Below are 19,997 nucleotides of genomic sequence, written 5' to 3'. Positions count from 1 at the left end.
CCTTCGCGCGCGACTCTTCCTGAATCGCGTTTGACTTGAAACAAGTGCGTTTCCGAGACGTCGTTATGATGATCGCGCTGTCGCGGAAGTGGGGCGAGCGATTAAATGAATATAAGGACTTATGTGGCAATAGGGAAGCGAAGCGAGCACCGGTCAAGCGAACGCGTCTCTTTTATAACGCCCAGTAAAATGCCCCGTTAAAAAGATCATCTTGTCTATCTCTAGCCTTCGTTCGGTCCCGCGAATTTAACGATTCAGTCCTCCTTCCCGGACAAAGTACGCTATAACTACGTCGTAACCGGTATTCTCTCGGACATGGTTAATTGCGACGTGCGTGTCCGCTCGGTCTCGACAAATAATGTTGCCGCTCGGGCACACAACGGCGTATCGTCGACGCTGAAATACGGGAAACGCGAGCGAAAAAGAGCATCGGGAGGGAAAATACAAAACCGCGTTGTTTCGAGAACCCATTCATCGCAAGAAATTTCTTCTTCGAAGCGCATCAAAGGTAATCTATTGTAAAAGTGATGTTTTCATTTTTTTTTTTTTTTTGTTTGTTTCAAAAGTGTACGTGTGCAATTTTGATTGTTCGAACGAAATATATTGTTCGCACACACTTGCAAATTTATCGCAATTTTTTTTTTTTTATTTTAAAACTTCATCACGGAACAGTTTCGTGCCGAACAGTTGTTATTTGAAACATTGATGATGTATCGTGCGAAAAGAGAACTTTAAAATACATGTACTCACGAGTTAGAGGTAGAGCGTGCCGACACGTCGCGGTGCCACGACGGTGACAGCCAGACGTGGCCCACATTTAGTCGGTGGCAACGGTGCAGTTGTGGCGGGCGGCGGAGTTTCCGGTCTCGTGCAGCCGAGGCCGCTTCCACCTCGTAGCTCCCAGACTAAATTCGTCAGCGATCGCGGCCTGCTCAGACGTCTCGATCTATAGATTTCGCACGAACAGAAACGCGACGAATTTTCAAATAAAAAATATATTCACCTCCTGGGTTTCTTTTAATTTAAATTGCAATTTCGGATATATTGGAACTTATATAATTTGTTTATAACAATATCATCATTAAGAGTTTTTTTAGAAAACAAAAATTCAAATAAATAAGACTTAAATATTAAATATAATGAATATCATGAAAAATATTTTGATGTTATCGATGTAAACGGACGAACCTCTTTTCCGGTAGCTTCGCGCCTGCTCCGGAATCTCCCGACGTTCTTCCGCCCGAGTGACTGGAGTCCAACGTGCCGTCGAGCTCCATGGCCTGCTGGAGATTCGTCAGGCTCTTGTAGCGTATGTTGAAAAGCGGCGAGCCGCCCTTGTAACCCGGCGGCGTTTCCTTCAACGGTGACGCGCTCTTCTGCCTCATTAGCGGACGTCCGCGCTGAGTGCCGCTGTTCTTCACGTAGAGCTTCGCCAGCGGCGGCTTCTCCACCCGCGGCTGAGGCGCTTCCTTGACCGCGCGTCTGGTTCGCTTTTCTGCCTGGATCTTCTTCGTCGGTATCGTCTCGATCGGCGGCGGTTCCGGTCGGTCGTCAAGCAGCGGCGCGATCGTCACGGTAACCGGCGTCAACGGTGGCGTCGAGCCGCCCTGACTTGTGGCGAGAGGACTCTCGTATGGCGATCTGACGCTCTTCGGCAACGGCGCGAAGCCGCGCACGTAATCGTATATCTGATCGATCTCGTCGTACTCCTCTGTGCAGGCTGACGACGAGGACGGCGGTACCCGATTCTCATCCCGGTAGCCCGAATGACCGGAAGACTGATGGCCGTTACTGCTGTGATAGTGATGATGGTGATGATGATGGCTGGCGCTGCTGTTTCTGTGATGGCTCAGCGGCGCGTGATCCGAGTTGGTCGACGGTCTTCTGAGGAAGCCCGACGCGCTCCTCGTCTGTCGGGACGATTTGCTCTCGCCCAGACGACCGTCCAGCACGTGCGCTCGATCGGCCACATCGGCAACCAGACGGGAGGCGCGTTCCACCAACCTCGTGAACTCCTGCATTGACCTGAGCGCCTCGTCGTTCCGCGCCTTCACCAGCTTGAGCGGCGCCGCGAGCGGCAGCGCGACCGCTGCGCCTTCTCTCTGTAACGGCAGCGCGAACACGTGCTCCTCTTCGAAAGTCGACAGCAGCCTCAATTCCGGCACGAACTGCGACGACGACTTGAGCCCCCGCGGCGGCTGGCCGTGCACCAGTCTCACGGTGAGCGGCAGGCGTTTGCTGAGAAGCGCCCGGGCGGTGTGCACGCCGCTGATGTTGTCCTCGCGCGCCAACGCGCTGAAGCGACCGCGCTGATCTATTCCGAGCAGCACGCTGTCGCCGCGACAATCCACGCAGCGCAGAAACCGACCGCGACCGGGCAACGCGACCTCACCGGCGGTGACGATTGTCTCACCGGCCGCGAGGGTTCTCGTGCCCTCCGGTACCACGATCCCCGACTCGTCGTCTACTCGGCAAGCGATGCCGCGTAACGTCTCGCGCACCAGAGCACCCTCTTCTGGGCAACGTCGCGACAGTTCGTTGACCGACTCGATGCCGCGCACCGCGCGACCCTCCTCGCTCAGAATCTCGAAGTAGCCCGCGTACGAGTCCGGTATCGCCAGTCGCGGACCTACGCCCACCACACGGCGGCCCTCTTTGATTTTCACCGCCTGCGCCACGATCTTACGCCGACGACCGGCCGATATCAGCAACGCCGTGCTCTGCAGACTTGGCGCCGGTAGCGTCGGCACGCCCAAACCGCCGTACTGGCCCTTGGTGATCTTGATCACGGCCGGCAGACGGTACTTGGAGACGAACTCGCGCAGATACGTCGCCTCTTCGGCCCAGCGTGCCGCCGCGACGACGATCTGGCCGTCGGTCGCGGCCATCTCGCGCTCGCCCGGCCTCGCGTCACCTCGCGCAAGATCGGGCCCGAGAGACAGGGCCCGGCGATCAGGTTCCCCGACGATAGCTCAACGCTACTGCTGCTCCTGCTGCCCGCGCGGCGCGCCTCTATGCTCCATCTGTAAGCAGATCGAAGATCGCGCTGTGTAAGCACGTTCACGTGTGTGCGACGTTTAACCAAGATGTCAGATAATTATTAAAGCATTATAATTTACTCTCTATATAACCTTAATTACGTTTGAAATTAATATACATTTTTTTCAACTAACTAATTAAGATAATAACTCTAATAATTAAGGTAGTAACTCTAATAATTAACGTAAACCTTGGTTTTTTTTTTTTCGTAGATTAAAACGAATCGTTATGTTTTCTATATTTTTATTCTACTCGCACATTCTTGGAGATGCTAAGCGGCAATAATAATTATCATCCGGGCTGCCGCCGGAGCAAGCACGACTAATCTCTGTTGCGAAAGTATGAAAGGTGCCCGCCTTTACCATGTTAATTTCGACAGACGAATGCCTTTGCCTTTCGGCAGCGCTCGCCATTTCCTCCACTCCACTGTGATGCACTTTTAATGCATCCTTTCCCACGTGGAGCGCTCCACGGTCTTGCGGTTGCGTCCGGACGCCCCGTGTGTGTATACGCGAGCGAGCTAATGCCAATCCATGGCTATAATATGCGCAATGACCCGTCTTGTCATTAGTCAAGTTCCAATTATGGACCGGTTTCACAATTTCCGCAGCAAGGGCGCTCGAAACCATACGAACGGCAGGTAATCAGTAACGCGGGACAGCGGCGTTCGAATCGCCTCGCACAAATTGTCATATTCGAAACGGAGCGAAATGACGGAGGGAAAATTCACCGTGAGCAGGAAAAAGGAAGCGAGGCGATTCAAATCACAGTTTTCGTCAATGCGATCGTTCTTGTCCGTGATATAATCACGGGATGTAAGCACACGAGTTGCGGAATACTCGCGCGATTTCCTATGAAAATTCATCACAATCTCGACTCGCGCAAGAAACGCGCGAGAAGCGCGGGAACGTGAATTTAGCAAACAACAAATAAAACGTCACGTCATATTATTTATTGAAGTAACGCGCGCGCGTGACGTTTGTATAGTTCAGAACTTTACCGCAAGTTTATTCAAGCAAAGCAGAAGTAGTGTGGAACGCGCGCATAGAGCTCGCGCGATAGCTCACGGTTATTATGTTACATTAAAACGCGATATCTGCGCGCGCTCTCTCGACGGAACACACATTGTTGCCCGACGAAACGTTTCTTACCTAACAAAGCGCGCATAAAAGCCGGCGTATATATGGTGGTACGTATGGGGTACGTGGATGGGCGTGTCGACGATTGTTTCGGATTTCTCCAAAGAGGATCTTGTTTAACGAAAGTAACGATCGTGACTCGGCGCCCGGTGAGAGAGAGAGTGTTAACTCCGATGGTTCGGATTAAACGATTTCGCGGACCGATCGCTTCCACACACACACACATACAGCCGCTCCGGCCAACGTCGCGGAAATTTCAACGCGTGAGTGATGGCAGCTGCCAGAATGGAAGCCCGAATAAAAAGACGAGAGCACTCGAGTCCGCGCATTTCCCGAGGCGGCAGCACACACTCGTCTCTATCCACCTATTAAATTTCTCTCCTTCTGCGTTTGAACGCACAAAGAAACAAAAAACTGTTGCGTTGTAAAAAAAATCTCAAAACGTTTATTCTGCAAATACGCGAATAGAAAAGAATCGCGTGTTCATGTGTTCGCAAACTCCCCGTTTCTCAGATTAATGCCCGTATAATAAATGAAACCTCGCTCGCGAACTAGACGCGAGAGTGGACGGACAATCTCGACCGACGGACTCGACCTTTGAACGGTATGTAATAACGAGAGATAACCGTTGACGAAAAATTGCATTAAGATAACTTTTATTACTTCCGCGCCAACCGGCTTCTATAATCCCGTAGCCAAGTAGATGGATTAATTCCGTTTACGGTGAACCGTGCAACGGCATAAGCTCTCGGCTTTAACCGAGATGGGTCGTAGACAGTGCGAGATAAGAACGAGGTGACCAATGACCCGGGGCTTCGTGACAGGCGCGCCTCTAGGAAGTTATTCGACACACTGTTTCACCCCTCTCGAGAGTAGCTTTTCTCTCTGATCTTTTCTCTCCGCGATACTTTCCTCGCGCGAAGAACTTCCGCGGTTACATCTATCTATATATATATATACGGGTCGCGAGCGCTCCTTTATTATAAGAGACCGTAGCAAATCGATGATGTAATTAATGTGAAACTTGTTGGTGCCCGCTACCGCGGGTCGAGGCGAAAGTTTTGCCGACAGCCCCATTGCTCTCGAATCGATTCTCGCGATATCGCAATAGCGCTTTATCGACGGATCACTTATATATGTTTGTGTGTGTGTGTGTGTATACGTGCGCGCGATGTATTTTAATCCCGCGACTAAGAGATTCTCCTTAAAGAAGAGATTTGAGTGTAAATTTACTTCACATTTATGTCCAAGCGTTCCGCGAAGATACTTTTAATCCGCGGAAAAGACTCTCTCAAGACTATTTTTTTTTTTTTCATAAGCTATATAAATTTGCTTGAGATTGCGAGAGAATTGCGAGATTAAAAGCACATCATCCGACAGTTCTGGGGCACTCTGCGCGGACGAGTTTCTTGCCGGCCCCGCGACGTCCGGGCGCCATAGCATTACGAAAGCGGACCGGCCGGCCGGCATAGTTGCACGTCACGTGCATATGCCTAGGCATAATTAGATTAATGCACCACGAAATTGGATTAAGAAACCGCGGCCGCGGGCCCTCGTGAGGCCCTCCCCGCGCGCCCACCCCCGCTCGGAGGAGCGCTCCAGGCGGAGCACGTTTTCCCTCTCTCCATCTATCTATCCTCCCGAAATCGCCACGGGGTTAATTAATCTTCCGACGCGGAGAGCGGGTGGTAAACGACGCGTCACGTACGGAGACGGTACCGCGTATAAATCATTTCGAGTGCACGTCGCGTCGCGGCGGCTTCCGCGCGTTAATCGCAGGCCGGTTTAGAGCGGGCGCGAAACTGCTAGTATTAAAGTAAGGAGAAAACGGGGCATCTTGGGAACTCGATATTGCGAATTTCGAGAAATTTACGCCGGCGTCGTGAAAGCGCGCTTTCCAGATATATAAAAGAAAATTATCCCCTCTTCTCGAAACTAAAAAAAAAAAAAAAACGAACAATTGATTTTTAATGAAGCAATTTCCGAGTCGAAAACTCGTCGAGTGACAAACGCGTTTGAGAAATCGATCGTGCGCGCATACCTATCGACGATCGTCGTTGTGTCGCATTGCGATCGATTTTTGCAGACAATACGCATTCCCCGGCGACATGGTTACGACCGTCGATAAAACAACACGCCGCCGAAGGATCGCGCCGTGTTGTTACGCATATATCGATACGTACGCGCGATAGTCGCGATTAGAAGCGAAGACAATCGGCGCGGTGTCGAAACCGCCGTTCAACGAGACAAAAGGAGCACGATGCCACCGTCATCGTCGTCGTCGTCGTCGTCGTCGTCCTCGTCGTCGGTGAAAGCCGCACGGCGTCGAGCTGCGGCATATAATTCGAGGGCACGTCGATAAATCAGCTGGCACGCGAAGGAGCGAGAGAGAGAGAGAGGAAGAGAGAGAGAGAAGAGAGAGAGAGAAAAAGAGAGAGAGAGAGAGAGAGACAGGGAGACGCCGATCTCTTGCGACACGGTTTGTCTATCGGTGGGCGACGACCGGTACACATCGTCATTAAGATCAACGAGCGTCGATAAAAGTAGCCTGCCGTGCATCCGGTATCGCTGTTTTCAACCATTTTTCAAGCGTTTCTACGTTCACCGTAATTTTATTTTCTGTTTTTGTTATGCGATCGCGAATCGCGCGGAGGTGAAATTCGCGTAAAAAAAAAAAAAAAAAAAATGTAATACACATCTCTCTGCGTTTCTGCATATTTGTTGTGGTTATTCGAAGGAAAGTTTCTCCAGAAGAGAAATAAAGATGTGATAGCTCGAGCCGCGATTCAGAAAAAGAAAGAATTTCCGGCGCAAAAGCCGCGAGGCGCGCTCGGCCATATCGAGCATCGCCGAGCATCATTAACCAATTACTCCGATTCTTTTAATCGATCGGGCGCCTCGTTCGAGGGATTTCGCGTGCCATTGCGGATCCGTGCGACATTCTACCGTTTTTCCTAGCCCCACTCGACCCTTGACTTGCACTCTGCATCTTGGCAGCCACCTTCTGCAAACCGTAATAACTTCCTCATGAACGAGCAAGAACGCCACCATCCATCATTCTGTGGCCCACGGTTCTCAACCTTCGATGAAGTCTCTTGTTTCTGACCTAATAAATGGCGTATTCTCGCGTATACACACACGCCCGTGCGTACCTATCTCTTGCGATTTAAAAATAAAAAAAAAAAATTGCATTTTTATTGAAAACCACACACTGCGAGACGAGAAAAAAAAGAATCCAAAAAAAAACCGTTCTTTTTTGGTGGTTTAAGTATTTGCGGAATAAAAGCGAAAGGTTTATTCCGCGAGGCGAATACATCAATTATACATTCAAAGCTGGAAACTTCTAAATGTTTGCTGAGCGCAAATTATAACCGCGATATATTTGACGACGATCGAATCATCCACCGTCTGAAGGTCGAATATTTTCGTGCAAAGAATCATCTCGAGAGAGAGAGAGAGAGAGAGAGAGAGAGAGAGATAACCTTTTTAAAATTCCGCGCCGATCGCTTGAACGTCTCAATAATTGCTAATTGGAAGGTGACCCTTTAAAAACTGGTCGCACGTCGTCCATCTCGGATCAACTTGTCAGCTTCAATTCGGCGCAGATTGTAATTAGACCCTAAATCTTTTTTATTTTATTTTTTTTTATATATATTCTTTTCTTTCCATAAAAAACATATTTTACTCGGTATTGTTTAATTAAAAATAGATTAATTAGCAAAAACTAATTAAAACCTGTTTGTTTAGAAATTATTTCATATACTTAAGAATGAAAGAACTCAATTTTTCCAAACTTAATAATTGAACGTGTGTTTGAGAAAACTCAGTTCTCTCTATGTATTTAATCATCATTATTGCGTTTTTCGTCGGTGCTTTCGCTTCTCCACGTTGCGCGTCATCGAGGTCTTCATCGGGCAGCAATGATCGCGCAATCTTTTCAGACGTCTGACGTCTCCTCGGTCCGCTTTCGCGGAATGAGCACCGCTTATGTGTGCTGTATGTGTGTGCGCGGGGGGACGAGTACAAATTAATATTAAATTGAATTATAATGACAGTGTTTACCGAGGGGCAACACACAGCCGCTCGCTGGCACCGGCAGCCGCTATTCGCAATGGATGGCACGAACCCTGCAACCGCTCGTCTCGTCATATTTTATGCAATGTACATTAACACTGCCGCGGCCGCGTGTGCACGTGTTCGTTAGCCGCTTTTATGCGTTAAGTCACAGGGACGACATGTCGACGTCGACGATATTTAAAGACTTCCTATCGGGTCGCGGTAAAACGCTATTCACGAATCGATGACACCGTTGCGCAGAAAGAAAAAAACACATTTGCGTTCAAATTGAATAAAATGCATTTTCTATAAATACGTATAAATACAGGAGTAATGGGCCGGTATACGAGCCAAAAAAAAAAAAACTGAATGTCCGTGTTTGAGCAATGAAAGTCAAACGTTTCGATCCATCAGTTCTGGATCTTCTTCAGTGACACAATCTAAATATCGTATAAATAAAAATACTAACAATTATGAAACATTTGACTTTCACATTTGACTTCTTGTTAAATAAAACACTAATTCAAACACAAACATCCAGGGTTTTGGCTCGTATTGGCCCATTACTTCTGGGATTTGAAATATTCGACGAGAGAAATTTTGATTAAATATATGTAGTTTTTTAAGAAAATATAACTGACTAAAAAATTTCGATTTAAAAAGTGCTCGTAATTTTACGAATACAGTTTTTCATAGTCAGAGGTTTTTCAATTGACCCATCAAGATTCCTACTATCCTTGTGTAATTGTACGATTATACTCAGATTCCTCGTAAACGCTCCGAAGATGAGCAAGCTGAACTTTCACCCTGTTTGTTCCACGCTGCCGTCTCTTCATCGTTGTCGATACGTTATTCAGGTAGCGCACGTGCGCGATCTAATGGAAGCACAAAGCCAGTCGGGAATGCTCTGAAAAGCCCGGTAGGAAAGTAGCTATCAGCGGCGGCAGCGTAACGGGCGACCGCAGAATCTCGTCGATGTCCGGTACACACGGTCGCTGACAGCCTTTCCAATTGTGCAACATCTCGATGCGAGATCGATCCGCCGCGGGTGGAATTCAATATCGGCCGGCAACTTCGCTAAACTTTAGCGTTTAGCGTTCGGTCGCGCGCCGAAACACGTGTCGCAACTGAAAGTCGACAGACTTTTCAAAAGTCACCAGGCGGAGTCGACGATATTTCTCGTTGATTTTTTTTTTTTTTTTTTTACATCGTCGACAACATCTGACGTCAACGAAATCTGACGAGTCAATCTCTTTGGATTAAAAAACGCTTCGTGATGGCATCGCAACGAAATGAAGAGACACGGTGGTTTTTTTTTTCGAAGTTCTCACGGCAAGAATTATACAAACACAGTACGACATTTCGCGGGAAAACACTTAGTTCCGAGATAAAACTTATACTTCCTCCTGCTTTTTTTAACGCCTCGGAATCACCGAGGCGTTAAGCCGCGACGATGCCTCGAATATCGCCGAATAACAGACGCGCCCTGATGCGTTGCGAGATCCGAGGGATAAGGCGTTACTCGCGCGACTATAGCGCGGTATATATATATCCGCGCTGACAGCGGCGCGTCTTTCGCGAACGACATAGTATTCGCGGATTTAATAATCCGCGCTTAATAAGCTCATTACGCTATTGCTTAATACGACGAGAGAGGCGCGGGAATATATATATATGTATACTACGCTACCGTAATTGCGAGCGGAGAGAATATCGCGCATAGATTCACCGCGCGAGATTTATGGATATCGCCGGTGTGTTTATTGCACAACACACGGAGGAGGCACGCAAGTGCGTAAATCGCTCGCTCGGGATCTTCCTTCTCGCGACGGGCACACCGCCGCGCCCGCGTGAATAATCGCGACGGGCACGTTTCCCGGGAATTAATCGCTCCGGCTTAAACGAGAGCGCTGGTTCGCCTTGGATCGTGAAATTTATTAATGTGGCGTCGAGAGGGGACGTACATTGTGCGCGGGTGGAGAAGGCGCCGATGAGAGCGAGAGGTGGCCCCCTTGTGGTGATATCTCGGCGTTGAGAGATAACCGTGAAACGCCGCGCGACTTATTGAGCTATGGGATCGCGCGCCAAAGGTTGTGTGGACGGTCGTCGCCGCACACAACACCAGAACGAAGGATTCGAACACTCGGGCGTGTGTGCGTGCGTATCCTCTCAAAGACGCGTATATTAATTCATTATCGTAATTGTCGGCGGAACGGCGATATGCTGAAAGTGCGCGAGCCGCACGATGAAATAGCGTAACGCGTGCTATCGGCCTGGTATTAGTCACTCGTGGTGGTGTCCGGAATGTGCGGAGCGGAGTGCGAAAGGATACGAGTTCCTTCTCGTTGGTATTTGTAGGGCACTAGCGTGGAACTATCGTTCTCTCACAATCTACCTCCCCCCCTCGATATCGATCCCGATTGTAGCGAGAAAGTGATTACATATTTCGAACAATACGAGTATTATTGAGACATTTTTACACACTCGCGACTTATCAAAAAATTACATCGATGATATGATACAACGTGTAATCATTTACAATAATTTTTGTATTGCATCTGCGGATTTTTGTATTTCGCTCAATTATTTTATTTTATTTTTTTTTTGTTCTTAGTAACTTTGTTTCCCGTATACGTTCAATCTCTCGCGGCAAAATGTCTTTTAACAGAAATTCCGCACCGTGACACTTGAGGTTTAAACACGGCGTGAAGTTATCGCCGCGAGAATAAAGCAAGCTCCGCCGTCCGTTGTGTGAGAAGAGAACAATCGTACATATAATTTCTCTTTCAACCAGAAATATAAGCGCATAAGACTCACGGCGCGGCGCGAGCGCCGACGAGTGTAACGATCGTCCCGCGGGGTGACACGCGATTGGGTTCTCGAAAGCAAGGCTAGGCTACGAGAGAGTCGAACGGTACGGGCTTGACGCGAGACTACGAGACGAAAGGTAAAGGAGAAACGGTCGGGTCCCGAGAGTGTCGGGGCGAGAGACAGAAACGGAGAGAAAGAGCATTTCGCTTTCAAGTCTATTTCATAACAAAGCCGCAGCCTCGACTGCAGAACCGCGGAGTCTGCGGTTGGCGAGGGAGTAGAAAAAGAGACGTGGAAAGAGAAGAGAAGAGAAGAGAGAAAGAAAAAAAAAAAAAGAAAAGAAAAGAAGATCGCGCGCACTGCGTTGCGCACCGCGCAACGTGTATTACGTTTGTACAATTGTATAGTCTTCGACCTCGCGCCTGTTTTCTTCTCGCTTATTCCCGCTCTTATTCGCTCGTAAAATCTCCATGTATCCACGGCCCACGGTCCTCTTTGCCTGAGTTTCTTTCGTCCTCGTTCGCCGGAAAGTACGCACGCGCGCACGACTCCGCGTATATGTTCGCGGTCTCTTATTTTCAGTAATTAATCATTTAATCGCGCGCGTTCCTCGGTTTGCACGTACGCACGCACCAAACTGGTTGGTTTCCCTCTGTCATTATCCCGCTTGCTCGCGCATAACACATTATTTTCTTTACAACACACACACACACACATGCTCGCAAATTTTTAATTTGTTTACTTCGTATGCGTTATTATTTATTTTGTCTGAAATATTTTCTCTAATATTGTGTTTTAATTTACACTGGAGAGAAAACTCGATTACTCGAAAAAAACAAAACGAAACAAATTGCCTCTTGCGAATCGCTCTCTCTCTCTCTCTCTTTCTCTCTCTGCCTCTCTCGGACGCGTTCTTCTCGAAGCGCTTCGCGAAGAACAGAACCCGGGATGTTTTCCGCAAGAGCGAAAACAGGAATTTCCTCGTCGTAGCCCGATTTGACGACGACGGCGCGGCGCAAGAAGTCGCTCTCCGTTCCTCTCGAGTTGAGGTCTAAACAGCGCAACGATAGGGAACACGAAGCAGTCACTTTGAAGTGTCTCGCTCCAATGATCGAAAATAAACACGATTACGTTCCCCCCAGACGTAGTGTTTGTTAATTGCTATCTAACGAGCGAGCTGCAAGAAATCACAGGAGAACGAGGGAGAGCGAGAGAGAAAGAGAGAGAGAGAGAGAAAGAGAAAGAGAGAGAAATACACTTCCACTGTATTTCTTGGAATTAAAAATAGTACAAGACGAGGATCGAGATTGCGATTTCACGATTCGGGAGTCGCTCGGAATTTCGCAATGTTATCGAAGACTCTTTCAAGATTCGATCTCTCGCCTGATTTTGTGAAACAACTATTTTTTGCTCAAAGAACACATACATTCTACACCGAGTTACGTGTTAACATACCTCGATATATCGTAATTAAGAAATACACAAATATATAATTTTGTATTTATACACATTTATGCCTAATCGATCTGCTTTACGATCCTTTCGCCGATCTATCGAAACCGATTTATTACACACACATGTGACGCGGTCGCGCTTTCCGAGGCACGTTCTAAATGCAGGAAACGCCGTGTAAAGTAAGTCGATTGTGACATTTATGCGTTGCAACACATTATTATTCGTATTACACCGCGCTATTACCACGAACAACCGCGCCGAGCGCGTTTCTCGGGACACATGTCTCGGTAATGTGAACATTGCACAAACTTCTTCTTTTCGTCGAAATAACAATTTTATTACGCGAAAATTGAATAACTTATCAAAATTAACGCGAAATAAACGACAAATTCGTTGTATTCGATAACTTCTCCCGTGACGAAATTAAACAAAACAAAAAGAGAATAATAACGCGTATTTTTGTGTGTCCCACATGAGCTCATCCGACGTCGTTATCTCATTTGCGTATAGCCGTTCATTATTAAAACCGTTTGTTCCTAAATAACCAGTCCTATGACCGGATGATATAAATTACAATATTTATAACTGTTAAGAAATCAATATATGGCGCAAAAGTAACGGATGCGAAAGGATAATACGCGGAGACAGATTAGTGCACAACATATATATGTGGTATTATTGGTTATAGAAAGAATTAATTCTCAGTATTTAATATGTAAAGATGAACAAAATGAATTTATTATAATTAAAGTTAACAATTAAGCGGTTTCACAACTTCCGATAGCTCGCGCGACTTGTCTCTATTAACGGCTCCGAGTTCTCTGTCTCCGGCGACCGAAGACCTCTCGCTCATCACCTCGGTTTTCGAGGACATCTTTCTGTTTTCCCTGTTTGAAAATCGTCGGTTGGNTGTGAGATTATCGCCGTTACATCCAAAATTCACGCAAATAGAATTGAATATTATACACATACAAAATATAAGAATTATAGATACACACACAAATATAAATTACAATGTATATAAGAATTAGACTTTTTACACTTTGATTTTCCTTACATATATATATACAACGTTACACGCGCGAATTTAAAAAAACTAAAAACGTCATCGACGAGCATCCGGTGGCGATCGAGGTCGCCCGCGGCGCGAAGTATCGATTATGTTTTAGCGGAAAAATTGGGTCACACGACACAAACCACGAATACATACGTATCCGGCAAAAAAATTGCGCGTAATGTACACCCGGAGCGCGGTTTAATGATACGAAAAGCGGAATCGACACCGGTCGTTATACTTCGAATCTGAATGTAGCGATGGCGCCACGCAACTCCGCTACTGTACTAATGGATTATTAATGTTTATGCCTGGGCGGAATGAAAAGGGAGACCGAAATTACACGTTCTAAGCGCACATTCCCCGGGGCGTGCGCGGCCGCACGTTAATTCGTGCCTTTGCGCATTATTGGCGATGTTACGATTTTATTCAATGGGAATCACCGCGAAAAGGGAACATCTCGTTTTGAGAGATGCCGTGCATTTACACGGTGAAACGCGCGGTTATTAGCAAAGAAATAAATCTTGGCAAAAACGACGAGGGATCAGCAAGCGCGCATAGTTAAATAACACACGCGCGCGCATAAATCGCAAGCCGAACAAGGAGACTTGGGAAAAGAGTCGGTTTGTTTGCGCGCGGTAATTATAACTGCGCGATTGTATCACCGCGACACGACCGGCGAAAAGCGTTATATACTTCTTCCTATTTCACGCTGACAAATGTGCATCGAGAATTTTATTAAAGCACGAGATCCCGAGAGAGAGAGAGAGAGAGAGAAAAAAAAAAGAGAGAAATCAAGCAAGAAATTAAAGAAAATCCTTCTTGCTTAACATTCTTTGCGCGTTTCACGGTCCGATTCTCATCTTGATCGCGAGGACCCGATCGAATACGCTCGGCCGGCCCGATCGAAGTGAATTCACGGACGAATTCGCATGCAAAAAACGAGGAAGTTCCCCCGATGCACCGATCGGCCAATTAAGGACACGCCAGCGCGGTCCGAAACAGAAAGGCCATCCACCTTGTTCGCAATCGTGCGCACGAGAGATGTGGCAACGCAACAGTCTTCGGTCACGCGAATTCTTATAAACATCGATCGCGCAACGCAGCGCGAAAAACCGCGAGATTTATATTTTTGTCTGCTATATTTGCAATATTTGCACTTTCAAGCGGGACTATTGTAACTGTCTAATGTCAAACTTTTGCGTTTTAAATAAATAACACGTGAAATATAAGCAAAATATATTTGCTGAAAGGTATTCGGATTTCATCGTTGACTGATTATTTCTTTCAAAGCTCCAATGCCTTCTGTTTCTTGGCGGATTTATTTTTTTCGTTGCGTTCTTTTTCGTTCGGATATATACGCCTGTCTTTTCCCCGATGCTCCCGTGGGAAAGAATCCAACCTCCGCACAGATCGGATGTAACCGGCGAACGAACGAACGAGCGAGCGAGCGAGCGAGCGATGGATATCGGAGATCTACTTGAGACGTTCGGTCGTCGAAACGGATACGGGATCTCGTGGAATCTTTGTTACCGTGAAAGAATGGAAGGCACTCCACGTGGTAACAATGCTCGCGGTTAATTGCTCGCCGTGTTCGTTGCCTGGCGAGAGTCGCTCATACGTGGAACGCTTGCGCGGAAAATCGCGTCTCTCTTTATTTGCACGGAAAACATCGGAATTTCTAAAGGGATCGAGCAAAAAGAGACGTGAAAAAAAAAGTACAGTCTTTGCTATGTTGAGAAGTTTTTTTTTTTCAGCAGCCAACAACGTTGAGAAATAGAATGAAATACGACCGCGTGACGCAATCGAGTAATCAATTTGATTGACTGATTATCGCCTAATTATGCAAATGTTTATCGACTTGACATTAAGATATCTTTTCAATTTTGTCTTAGTAGTTTTTAACTAAGTAAAAAACCTAATACTTATGTAAATGTAATCGTAAAAGACTCGTAAAAGAATCGCTGGCACGACGAGAGAGAGAGAGAGAATAATTTAATGGTCGCGATCATTCGTTACGAGAATACAAAGGTAATACTAGGCGGAGAAAGAACATTGATCCCGGGACTCCCCGCCGGTATATCCGTACGCGTCTCTTCACCGTACAATGCACTGTAATATTTAATGCTTCGCTCATAAACATATGCTAACGATAGAAGCATCGACAATGACGTCGTTGATGAAGCAGATAGAAACGCGAGCGCTGCGTAACAACCCGGCGCGGTTGTTTTCCAATTTCCAATGATGCTATCTTCGGTTGCGTTACGCGGGAATCCCATTCGTTAGATCGAAGCGAGAGAGACGGAGAGAGAGAGAGAGAGAGAGAGAGAAAAAGAGAGAGTTAAAAAAGAGAAATATATTTTAAAAAGGCGGGAAGAAGAAAAAGAAGATATGGTCGATAGTGTGCGGCGGCGAGTGTCTTCTATGTGCTTCATATCTCAATCCGCCGATGCGTGCAATCGCGCCACTTCTTCCCGTGCAAAAGTGACTTTGCTAAACAATAGCCCCGCCAACCTCTCCTTGATTCATCCGTCGAGTGTAACATCGAGCGAAAAATAATGACAACATGTGTACACACACGCAAATGAACACATCGCATTCTCTTAATAACGTTCTGTTAAAAAAAAAAAAAATATTATTCTACTCAAACAAATACAAAAAGATTCGTTGAGGTCTGAGCAGATAATCGATCTTCTTCATGATCTCTCCCGCGGAATCGCGGCATGTTCTCCTTCTTCCGTCGTCGTCGTCGTCGTCGTCGTCGTCGTCGTCGTGGTGGCGATAATGCTAATGCCGCTACGCCGGTGACTCCGCTCGCGCGGGGAGATGTAAAACAAGAAGCACGAAGCCGCTCAACAGTGCGCGAATCTAAATATAACTCTACGACGCGCAAGGGAAGGCGCCCACCGCGCGCTCTCCTCTCTTCTTACCTGGGCGAAGAGAAAGAGAGAGAGAGAGCCTTCTACCGGTCGTCTTCCGTTGGTGCGCAACAACCTAACCGAGCGCGATCCTGTGCACTCGAGCCACCTCTGCCCCGAAGAAGAACGAGCCGGTCGCGGCGGGGAGAGAGAAGGTGGGAGCCTTCTCGACCGGTCAAAGGTGCAGGCTCTGGTACGTGCGCGTGTACCGTTCGCGTTCTAGGCTGCCTGCCTGCCTTTGGCTTGGGCACTCTCTCTGGTGGTGGTGTACCACTTGATGGCCGAGCCACGCTCTCGCGCGCGGTGTCTCCTCCTCGCATTTGCATCCTCGACGGAAAGGATGCGCCTCTCTTCGGACGGCCATTAGCTTAGAATTCGTAATTCCGAACGAAGAAGAGAACGCGGGAGAAGAAAGAGGAAGAGGGGAAACGTTCACGGTGATTTCGCAAGAAAATTGCCGCAGTTCGAAAGTTTTATCTGTTCGGGAGACGCTTCTTTCGACGCGTCGGGTATTATTAACATCGTATTTAAATGTATGACGTATTACGCTCTCAACGTAATACACTTTAATTCCAAGTCTTTACATGGTTTCAGGTGTTAGTCACGCCCCGCACGTATCGCGCGATTTAACGTACAGCTCTATGCTAATTTCGGTTCCAACAGCTCTTATTTTCGATATGTCGCGAGGAAGAGAGTCTGAAAATGTTGCGCAACGCGACATGGTGGTTTTCCTATCAACTTCAAGCCGTTGATTATAGTAGTTAGCAAAAAAGGATGCGAACGGAGCATTTTTTCGCGCGCGGCGTTCGGTTTCGCGAAAATGGTTGTATGGCCGCGCGCAGTACGCACTGTTTACCATACTAATTGCGGACGCGGTGGCGAATATATATATAGCGAAGCGCGGCTATAGCACGTCGCCGCCGGCGATTTATATCCCGGTTAAAATAAATAAGCCACGAGATGATTTTTATCGATTACCCAAGAGTATCCTGCGAGAGAGAAATCCTCAACGGGTTATTAACTTCGATTAGTGTCAATTACTTTGTTGCACTATAATCACTTTCAAACTGCGCTTGGACAGCCTTTCCGCGAGACGAACGTGAGAAGCACCGGACACGACGCGTCCCGACTTCGCGCGCGTATATGCGAGCGCATCACGCCATTGCGTTATTGCGCACATGTAACTACATATATACATATATACATATGTATGTGTGTGTGTGTGTGTGTGTGTGTGTGCTCGTATGCGTACGTGAGTCTGACGTTTCACCGCCAAAGTACATTAATGCTTAACGCGTCTAAGGGCGCAGCAAAATAAATTCCACGAAATCGCGCAGCCCTCCGGACCCAGCTATTGAGGCGTTCCACGTTAAGTGCACGAGTTTACAAGAAAATCTGCCGAGTAAATAAGGCTACACCGCAGTATCCGCGCTAATGGATATCAAGAGGGGAGAAAAAATTTCTCCTTTCGATCGAACGAGAAGAATAATTAACGTTTCAGCGATTCGAACACGAGCGATTGCGAATGTGTGCAATGCGGCGAGAGCGAGTGTAAAAAAAAAAAAAAAAAACTTTAGCTCCCTGTTTTGCATTGCAACATTCGTACGGAGCGAGAATAAATGTATCGCGGCGATAATCTTCGAATTGGTGGATCGCGAGTTCAACGTTTGCGAGCCGCAAACGTTTTTGTCGCATAAGGAAGTGAGGCAAGAAGTGCAATAAGTCAGCGCACTCGCCAGGATCATCGACCATGGTTCCGAGTGCATCCCCTGGTATTCGCGTCCTTGATACGTGACAAAGAAGCGACTCCGAGTCGTCGCTCGCGGGGCCGTCACTCTATTGTCCATCGGGCGGCGGGTTCAACAGCAGAAGAATCCGCCAGATACGCTTTTATAATTCGTGCGAAGTCGAAAGCGACCACCCGAGAGAGAGAGAGAGAGAGAGAGAGAGAGAGAGAGAGAGAGAAAAAAAAAAGAAAAAACGCGAGAAAAACCTCGGACACCTTCTATCGAGACGCGACGGATAATTCGGGAGGACGAAATTTTGTAACACATTGCTAAAATAATGTTGTATTTATTACCACATCAATTGTCGTTTGTGCACGAGTTTATCCTGCTCCCATTTCGTTCATCTCCGTTGAATCGTATCATTGTATTACGTGTATCTGATCGATCAAGCATGAAGAGAATATACGCGATTTATGATCTTTCTTGTGTACGACCGTTTCCGATCGCCATGTTCTCGACTTTCCCGTGGTTGGCAGCGAGGAAGCGTCGAAGTGGAGAAGATGAAAAGTGGAAGGAGGTAAGGAGCCTAAGGAGCGTATTTTACGATCGAATCGATTATCCACGGCGCTGCACGTGGGCAACATCAACAACATACGTGTGTCAAGCGTGCAGTGTCAAGGTCTCTTCCATAGGCACTGGAATTGTACGCGGATTTAGTTACGGCCTGTTGTTGCACAGGATGCAGCATTTCGTCCCCTTCCTCCCTCGCGAGAGATCCCCTCGCTAAAATACAGTTGTCCGGTGTATACGCCGTTGCAATTAATTTAACCACACCACGTCAACTGTCTGTCTAAAAAGATTACTCATTTGAGATGTTAATGCCGGGTGAGAGCGCAGCGTGCGCGCGCGCGCGCGCGCTACAAAAGCTCGAATCGAGCGAAAGAAGAAGATCGGGTTATTTTTGTTACGTGTAATACGAAATTAAAAGCGACGCGACTCACGTCCGCGCGAAACACTTTCGCGCAATTTTTACGACCAGGGCGTTCATTACGGGACGAAAAAACGATAAGCGCATGGTGTATAACATGTGTACCGCGGTCGTAATTACTTCCAACTTCTCTCTGCGTTCGAAACTGCAGCATCAGTCAGCCTCGGAAACGACAGTGATCGAAATATCGTGCCCGGCTTTTTCAGTACAATTTAGCGATAATGCGCGCCTTCAATGCCTTGCGCGTTGTGTCCGCTCGGAGCATTTCTGATTGCGGACGTTTTTCCACGCGCGGCGTAAGGAGCGTATTTTACGATCGAATCGATTATCCACGGGCGTGCACGTGGTGAACTTCCAGCAACGTACGTGTGTCAGACGAGCGAGGGACCCAAGGTCTTCCACGGCTTGGAACTGACGGACAGATTTAGTTACGGCCCGTTGTTGTTGCAACCGCGCTACAATGCAACGTCGTTCCGCGCAACACCATCGCGCGCGGGACAGGGAAGGGGGTAGGAAAGGGGGGAAGAGAAGCATCGTCAGGTAGCGCGTAGCCGAAGGGATAAAGAGCCACGGGTACTTCCGATTAGGCCTTCTGACACGGCCGTATAAACAGGCGATTTATTTCTTTCGTAATCGCGCGCACACACATACACGCGCGCTCACAACACAACACCCTCGAGAATTTCATCAATGTAATCGATTACTAATTAATTCGCGTCTACGGTGCGAAGTAAATCAATTTCGCGGATCTGAGGAAATACAGAAATTCTCTTCGACATCTTCCACAAACTTCGAAACGCTGATTTGATT

The 19,997-nt window shown here is 47.4% G+C and overlaps 1 protein-coding gene and 1 long non-coding RNA gene across 2 annotated transcripts in view; both read right to left on the bottom strand.

Moving 5' to 3' along the window:
* Positions 1 to 2,888, bottom strand: part of LOC109861869 — a 34,044-nt gene extending 31,156 nt beyond the window's left edge. The window contains exons 1-2 of the mRNA XM_020441975.1: positions 1,189 to 2,888; positions 751 to 946 (exon numbers count right to left, since the gene is read on the bottom strand). Coding sequence (XP_020297564.1) covers positions 754 to 946; positions 1,189 to 2,888 — 1,893 coding nt within the window. The 3' untranslated portion in view covers positions 751 to 753. The remainder of the gene's footprint in view (positions 1 to 750; positions 947 to 1,188) is intronic.
* Positions 2,889 to 2,920: 32 nt separating this feature from the next.
* Positions 2,921 to 19,997, bottom strand: part of LOC109863598 — a 106,021-nt gene continuing 88,944 nt past the window's right edge. The window contains exon 4 of the long non-coding RNA XR_002251367.1: positions 2,921 to 3,023. This is a non-coding gene — a long non-coding RNA (uncharacterized LOC109863598). The remainder of the gene's footprint in view (positions 3,024 to 19,997) is intronic.

This window comes from Pseudomyrmex gracilis, unplaced genomic scaffold, assembly GCF_002006095.1.
Source record: "Pseudomyrmex gracilis isolate BER0280 unplaced genomic scaffold, ASM200609v1 scaffold_0, whole genome shotgun sequence".
Taxonomy (NCBI): domain Eukaryota; kingdom Metazoa; phylum Arthropoda; class Insecta; order Hymenoptera; family Formicidae; genus Pseudomyrmex; species Pseudomyrmex gracilis.
Note: the sequence above shows the minus strand (reverse complement) of the source record. Positions and strands in the feature narration are given on the sequence as shown.